Source organism: Chanos chanos, chromosome 12, assembly GCF_902362185.1.
Source record: "Chanos chanos chromosome 12, fChaCha1.1, whole genome shotgun sequence".
Taxonomy (NCBI): Eukaryota; Metazoa; Chordata; class Actinopteri; order Gonorynchiformes; family Chanidae; genus Chanos; species Chanos chanos.
Genome location: NC_044506.1, coordinates 592501 through 601239, shown reverse-complemented (window position 1 = coordinate 601239; position 8739 = coordinate 592501). Strand labels below are relative to the sequence as shown.

The following is an 8739-nucleotide window of genomic DNA, read 5'->3' as shown; positions in this document are numbered from 1 at the left end:
TGACTCTGAGGGGGCTGTGACTCTGAGGGGGCTGTGACTCTGAGAGGGCTGTGACTCTGAGGGAGCTGTGACTCTGAGGGAGCTGTGACTCTGAGAGGGCTGTGACTCTGAGGGGGCTGTGACTCTGAGGGGGCTGTGACTCTGAGGGGTTTGTGACTCTGAGGGAGCTGTGACTCTGAGGGAGCTGTGACTCTGAGAGGGCTGTGACTCTGAGGGGGCTGTGACTCTGAGAGGGCTGTGACTCTGAGGGGTCTGTGACTCTGAGGGAGCTGTGACTCTGAGGGGTCTGTGACTCTGAGGGGGCTGTGACTCTGAGGGAGCTGTGACTCTGAGGGGGCTGTGACTCTGAGAGGGCTGTGACTCTGAGGGAGCTGTGACTCTGAGGGAGCTGTGACTCTGAGAGGGCTGTGACTCTGAGGGAGCTGTGACTCTGAGGGGGCTGTGACTCTGACGGGGGCTGTGACTCTGAGGGAGCTGTGACTCTGAGGGAGCTGTGACTCTGAGAGGGCTGTGACTCTGAGAGGGCTGTGACTCTGAGGGGGCTGTGACTCTGAGGGAGCTGTGACTCTGAGGGGGCTGTGACTCTGAGGGGGCTGTGACTCTGAGAGGGCTGTGACTCTGAGGGGTCTGTGACTCTGAGGGTTCTGTGACTCTGAGGGGGCTGTGACTCTGAGGGGTTTGTGACTCTGAGGGAGCTGTGACTCTGAGGGAGCTGTGACTCTGAGAGGGCTGTGACTCTGAGGGGGCTGTGACTCTGAGGGGTTTGTGACTCTGAGGGGTCTGTGACTCTGAGGGGTCTGTGACTCTGAGGGGTTTGTGACTCTGAGGGGTCTGTGACTCTGAGGGGTTTGTGACTCTGAGGGAGCTGTGACTCTGAGGGGTTTGTGACTCTGAGGGGGCTGTGACTCTGAGAGGGCTGTGACTCTGAGGGGGCTGTGACTCTGAGAGGGCTGTGACTCTGAAGGGGCTGTGACTCTGAGAGGGCTGTGACTCTGAGGGGGCTGTGACTCTGAGGGGTTTGTGACTCTGAGGGGTCTGTGACTCTGAGGGGTCTGTGACTCTGAGGGGGCTGTGACTCTGAGGGGTTTGTGACTCTGAGGGTTCTGTGACTCTGAGAGGGCTGTGACTCTGAGGGGGCTGTGACTCTGAGGGGTTTGTGACTCTGAGAGGGCTGTGACTCTGAGGGGGCTGTGACTCTGAGAGGGCTGTGACTCTGAGGGGTCTGTGACTCTGAGTGGAGCTGTGACTCTGAGGGGTCTGTGACTCTGAGGGGTCTGTGACTCTGAGGGGTTTGTGACTCTGAGGGGGCTGTGACTCTGAGAGGGCTGTGACTCTGAGGGGGCTGTGACTCTGAGGGAGCTGTGACTCTGAGAGGGCTGTGACTCTGAGGGGTTTGTGACTCTGAGGGGGCTGTGACTCTGAGGGGGCTGTGACTCTGAGGGGTTTGTGACTCTGAGGGGGCTGTGACTCTGAGAGGGCTGTGACTCTGAGTGGGCTGTGCATGGTCAGTCTCTGAGTTCAGTGGTCATTTTTCTAAAGTGCTATAGCCACCAACAACACTGCCAGACAGGAAACAGGAGGAGCTTATACATTTATACTGGGAAACAAAAAAACTTCATATGATCACACACAGACTTTGCCCTTTTCTCAGCAGACTTTACATAGGAAATAAGGCACACATGTACACACATGTACACATACATATTATAAAGTTTGGCTAGTATCCTCATTTATTAACACCTGTGTGTTCAGACCGTGAGTGTCAGCTGTACTGACAATGACACTGCTCAGTGTTAATTTTATTATTATACATGTGTTTAGACTGCTCAGTGTTAATTTTATTATTATATGTATGTGGAACCTCTGTGGAGTGGTGATGTTTTACAGAGGGTTATTGCTTCATAATGAACAGTTACAGATAAAGATGCCTCACAGTGCCTCCCTCTAGTGGCCCCATGAGGCTGTGAGTGAGGCCCAGTCCATCTGCAGTTCAGTGAGTTTGGGCTCAGAGTGTTAACACATAGCACAGACACACAGGCACTGACGACACAGTCAAGCCCTCTTCCTGTCTGTTTTCTCAGCTTAACTGGGTTCTCATTACTGGAAACACTGGTTCTCTCTCTATAGGGACCAGTATGACTCCCTAAAACAATCTGGATTAAGTGGTTACACAGCCGATACCAATATGGTACAAGAACATTCCAGAACAACAGGGTCGAACATGGTTCAACAAAGAAAGCCTCTGAACATTCAATGAGTCTACGCAGAGATGATTCCAAACGTTAACAGATTCTGCTATGCAACTCAACAGTGTCTCCCTGTGTCTCTGCAGAAACATATACGTCTCAGAGAAGTCTCTCGTCTTCAAGTGTATTCTCATGTTTCTCATTTTTAGCTCAGCACAGTCTCTAGTATCTCAAGACAGCCTCCCGTGGCAAAACAGACTCGCTAAAGTCTCAGAGAACCATCCCTGTGGTTCCCTGTGGTTCTCTGGAATCTCCCTTCGTCTCAGAAGAGTCTCCACATGTTTCAGTGCTCTCTCCCTGCTCGCTCAGTAGTTCAGGTTGCCCGGGGGGCTGACGGGGGAGGTCGCCGGGAGGAACAGAGGTTTAGGGGGCACCTGTGGTTTTAAGGAAGCTGTCCGACGTACAATAGCAGAGCGTTGGAGATGGGGGGGTTCGCTATAGCTGTGTTGGCGCGTCAAACACGCCCCACCAGGGATGAGGGGTCGATGAGCCTCACACTCATTGCCCCCTCCTGAGTTTAATCGTACGAGGCGCTGCTGAGATGGCGCCCCCCTCTGGCTAAAACTGTGCTGACGTGGTACTGCGCCCCCCCTGCCAGCCCCCATCTTAATCAGGCAGGGTCTCTGGGAGGGGTGGCGTGTCACCAGCCTCTCAGGGAGCAGTTGCTGTGTTGGGTGGGTGGATGAGGAGGTGGAGTGGGGTGGTGTTTCAGGGGGTATGTCCAGACGGTACGTCAGCCCGTCCCGGGGCATGGTGGAGGAGCTGAAGTACAGAGCAGATTCTGTGTCAGGGATCTGGGGGTGCTGCTGTGGCAGTCTTCCACTGAAGCCTCCCTGAGCCAAACCACTGTTGCCTGGCAACAGTGCTGACGTCAACACAGCTAGTCTCCGCCCCCCTGAGGCATCATCTGCTCCCACCTCATGAATATGTTGTAGGAGGTCATCCAGAGTGGACACATCCACCACTGTCTGAGGACCGCAGGAGTAAGAACCTGCAGTGGCCACTTGCTCCTCATTGGATACCTTTGGTTCCTCGAGGAAATGTGATTGGTTGTTGGGTAGGTTGTGGGAGAAGGGGAAAACTTGCTGGGTGAGCCCTGGTCCTGTTCTCACGTTCCCTTTCAGTTTGTCATCTTTGGCATTGTTGCAATTATGGTTGCGCTCCCACTGGTCATGGACAGCTTTCATGTTCTTGATTGGCAGCTCTGGTGTCGAATCAGGTGTGGGGAGGCTGGACAGTGCCTCGTCCCTTGTACTGTGCCCCCCGGGTGTGCTGTGGCTTCCTGCAGGAAGATCTTTACCGTTGGCCAGGAAGGAGCTGTAAATTTTGGGGGAGGAGTTTATTTTTTCCTCTTTGGCCTGGCTGTCCAATAGGCTGCTGAGCTTTGCCAGGCTGTGGAGGGACAGGGCGTGAGGCAGGGAAGCCTCCGGGTCTTTGCCCAGCTGGCGGGCACGTCGGGCACGCTGGCTACAGTAACACGACACGAGGAAGGCCGAGAGGAGCGCGCCCAGCACGAAGGCCACCAACACACAGGCTATAAGCAGAGTGAAGTGTACACTCTGGCTCGACTTCTCCATCTCAGGCCAACGTCTCACACCTACAGAGAAAGAGACAGAGAGAGAAACTGCACATTTAGAATCTTCACCCCTTTTTATTACTGACAGTAGAATATTTCCCTTCAAGAATTCCACCAAGTGTCCTTAGGATCTCAAAAACACTCACTAGAGACAGACTGCACAGAGACAGACAGCATAGAAAAAGACAGCACAGAGACAGACAGCACAGAGACAGACAGCATAGAAAAAGATAGCACAGAGACAGACAGCACAGACACACACACACACACACACACACACACACACACATACATATAGATATATACATATAGGAGGGAGGAAGAGGTCTTTGAGGATTATATGCTGGTAACGGGACCCAAAGGTCCTGGACAATTTCAGATTTCACCATTGCTGGCTTCCCATTCCAGATTGACAGAGCGTGACCCGCTGGTTGAGGCCAAAATGGAGCTACAGGGTTAAACTGGGAGAGTGTTTATTCTGCGAGCTTTAACAGACTGGGACATGGTTGGTTTGGTTGGCCATTTCCTTTCTGACTGGCAGTTTAATTACTGTCACTTTAATAGGACTGCTGCGTCATTCAAGGACTCCGAGACTGAACCCGAAACTCTGGACCAATCAGTCGCTCTGTCACTGAGCACAAACTCTGGACCAATCAGTTTCTCTGTCACTGAGCACAAACTCTGACAGACAGAGTCAATACTTGGACAGGCTGACGTTGCCATGGAAGCAGTGCCTTTTGGAACAGTGCAGCTATGACTTCAACTGAACCAGCACAGACCTTCTGCACTCCAAAAACCAAGAGGTAAAGCCACATACATACATGCATGCACGCACACACTCACACACACACTCTCACACACGCACGCGCATGCACATGCGTGCACTCACTCACACTCATACACACACACACACGCATGCACGCACACACTCACACACACACTCTCACACACGCACGCGCATGCACGCACACACTCACACACACACTCTCACACACGCACACGCATGCACGCACACACTCACACTCATACACACACACACACGCATGCACGCACACACTCACACTCATACACACACACACACGCATGCACGCACACACTCACACTCATACACATACATACACGCATGCACGCACACACTCACACTCATACACATACATACACGCATGCACGCACACACACACTCTCACACACGCATGCACGCACACACTCACACTCATACACATACATACACGCATGCACGCACACACTCACACACACACTCTCACACACACACTCACACTCATACATACACGCATGCACGCACACACTCACACTCATACACATACATACACGCATGCACGCACACACTCACACACACACTCTCACACACGCACGCGCATGCACGCACACACTCACACTCATACACACACACACACGCATGCACGCACACACTCACACACACACTCTCACACACACATGCGCATGCACACGCACACACACACTCACACACACACACACACACAAAGGCATTACTGACCGTAAGCTGAGTCACCCGGTGAGTTGTGGTTTTGCATTGTCGACAGCGAATCTATGAAAGAGAATGAACCATAAGATAATTTGATAATTTGATCACTAACACTGTAGATAACAATATAACTATATCAGATCAGTGATTAGAATGTTTTACTCCCCTTCAAGCGACTGAATTAACCTCACTAATTTCTTCATCAAAATCACCAACTTGTGTACTAGATCCCTTACCTACACGTTTCCTTAAGCAGATACTGCCAGTAGTCATCGAACCGCTTTTAAAAATAATCAATTCCTTCCTTAGTACTGGCTATGTACCTAAATCTTTTAAACTAGCAGTTATCAAACCCCTAATTAAAAAACCTGACCTTGACCCCTGTTCATTGTCCAACTACAGGCCAATATCTAACCTCCCCTTTATCTCCAAGATCCTAGAAAAGGCTGTAGCACAGCAGTTATGCTCATACCTACATAGGAATAACATTCATGAAATGTATCAGATCAGTCATAGCACAGAGACAGCACTGGTTAAAGTTGCAAATGACCTCTTACTGGCATCTGATCAGGGTTGTGTCTCCTTGCTTGTGTTGCTTGACCTCAGTGCAGCCTTTGACACCATTGATCATACCATTCTCCTTGATAGACTAGAAAATGTTGTTGGAGTTAAGGGAACGGCCCTCTTATGGCTTAGGTCCTACTTGACTGATCGTTATCAGTTTGTTGATGTAAATGGTGACTTCTCTGCACATACTGAGGTAAAGTTTGGAGTCCCGCAAGGTTCTGTTTTAGGCCCACTGCTTTTTTCTTTACCTCTAGGTAATATTATTCATAAACACGGTATTAGCTTCCACTGCTACGCTGATGACACATAGTTGTATGTCTCAGCGAAGCCAGACGAGAGACACCAACTTAACAAAATTGAGGAATGTGTAAAGGATATTAGTCACTGGATGCTTACTAACTTCCTCTCACTTTTCAACTCTGAAAAGACAGAAATACTTGTACTAGGATCACATGCAGCTAGGAGTAAGCTTTCCGATCACATAGTTACTCTGGATGGCCTTTCTCTTTCATCAGGTGCGGCAGTAAAAGACCTTGGTGTAATTATTGACCCCAAGTTTTTCATTTGAAGCTCATGTAGATAATATTACCAGGATAGCCTTCTTTCATCTTAGAAATATTAACAGGATAAGAAATGCATTGTCATTTCAAGATGCTGAAAAATTGGTTCATGCTTTCATTACCTCTAGGTTAGACTATTGTAATGCCTTACTGTCTGGATGTTCTAAGAGGTGTATAAATAAGCTACAGTTAGTTCAGAATGCAGCAGCCAGAGTTCTTACTAGAACCAAAAAATATGATCACATCACCCCTATCTTATCCACACTGCACTGGCTCCCAGTCAAATCTCGTATTCATTATAAAATCTTACTACTAACCTATAGAGCATTAAATGGTCTTGTGCCACAGTACCTGCGCGAACTCCTGGTCTTTTATGATCCACCACGCCTACTTAGATCAAAAGGTGCAGGCTATTTGTTGGTACCTCGAGTTATGATGGCTACAGCAGGGGGCAGAGCCTTCTCTTACAGAGCCCCACAGTTATGGAACAGCCTCCCAATTAATGTTCGAGACTCAGACACAGTCTCTATGTTTAAGTCAAGGCTGAAAACTTTTCTGTTTAGCCAAGCCTTTTGCTAATAGCTCTTTAATAGGCAAAGGAGCAGATCTGGAGGGTTCTCGGGCATAGAATGTTTGGTGAACTGGGATGTGTAAATGCTGTCGCCTCCCCCACTCTAAAATGTTCACTCAGGTTTGTTAACAGTGGAGTGGGTGGCCACCTTGTGTCCCAGAGTGTCCTCATGTCTGTATTACCTTCTAGCTCTCCCTTTTAACTATGCTGTACTAGCTAGTCTTGCTGGAGTCTCTGCCTGCACTCGGCACATGATGTATATTTTCCCTTAACCATTAGGCCTATGTGGAAATGAACATCTAACAATGTCTCTCTCTCTCTCTCTCTCTCTCTCTCTCTCTGTCAAGCCACACATGCTACTCCTGAGACACCAGTGATCCTGACTCCTCCCGCCCTGTGGACCGATCCATCCTGGTGTTATCATCTTTCATCCCCCTGTCAGCCTCCTGTCAGCATCGCCATCCCCTTTGTTCATGCTCATATTTACTTTCAATAGTAACTGCCCACGTGGTCGGCACCTATTGCACACCTGTCTGGCCAAGGAGGGGTCTCCTCTCTCTGTGGTCCTTCTCAAGATTTCTCCCATTTTCCCATTTCCCTTTTGGGTTTTTGGGGAGTTTTTTCTTGCCTGCCATGAGGATTAAGTCAGGGGGTGCCGTCCTGTCTTGATTTTGACTGTTGTGGCCTGTAAAGCCCTTTGAGACTGTAAACAGTGATATTGGGCTCTAAATAAACTTGAAACTTGAATAAAGGACCAGTTTAAACAGAGAGGAGACCATGGTCATGGGTCTGTCGTGAGTCATTTGTGTGACTGACAGTTGTGTAGAGCCAGTAAGAACAAGTGATTGGCTTTATGTCACAAAGATCAGGCCAATCAGATGGTACTTAATGACAAAAGCAGCATAGACTTCACAGCCTAACTTTGGCACCATTAACATGACAACAGGAAGCTTCAAACTACAGCTTCTCTATAATCCGTGATTCTCCTCTATACATACACTAATACACATACAGACCAATCTCTATACATACACTAATACACAGACAGACCAATCTCTATACATACACTAATACACAGACAGACCAATCTCTATACATACACTAATACACATACAGACCAATCTCTATACATACACTAATATACAGACAGACCAATCTCTATACATACACTAATACACATACAGACCAATCTCTATACATACACTAATACACAGACAGACCAATCTCTATACATACACTAATACACAGACAGACCAATCTCTATACATACACTAATACACAGACAGACCAATCTCTATACATACACTAATACACATACAGACCAATCTCTATACATACACTAATACACAGACAGACCAATCTCTATACATACACTAATACACAGACAGACCAATCTCTAAACATACACTAATACACAGACAGACCAATCTCTATACATACACTAATACACAGACAGACCAATCTCTAAACATACACTAATACACAGACAGAGCAATCTCTATACATACACTAATACACAGACAGACCAATCTCTAAACATACACTAATACACAGACAGACCAATCTCTATACATACACTAATACACAGACAGACCAATCTCTATACATACACTGATACAAAGACAGACCAATCTCTATACATACACTAATACACAGACAGACCAATCTCTATACATACACTAATACACAGACAGACCAATCACTATACATACACT

General features: G+C 48.2%; 1 protein-coding gene across 1 annotated transcript in view; it reads right to left on the bottom strand.

The window, feature by feature from the left end:
• Positions 1-1636: 1636 nt before the first annotated feature.
• The window catches only part of sema6ca (sema domain, transmembrane domain (TM), and cytoplasmic domain, (semaphorin) 6Ca), a 32588-nt gene continuing 25485 nt past the window's right edge, over positions 1637-8739 (bottom strand). Inside the window, exons 16-17 of the mRNA XM_030788953.1 lie at positions 5339-5389; positions 1637-3843 (exon numbers count right to left, since the gene is read on the bottom strand). Of these exons, the coding sequence (XP_030644813.1) occupies positions 2552-3843; positions 5339-5389 (1343 nt within the window). The 3' untranslated portion in view covers positions 1637-2551. The remainder of the gene's footprint in view (positions 3844-5338; positions 5390-8739) is intronic.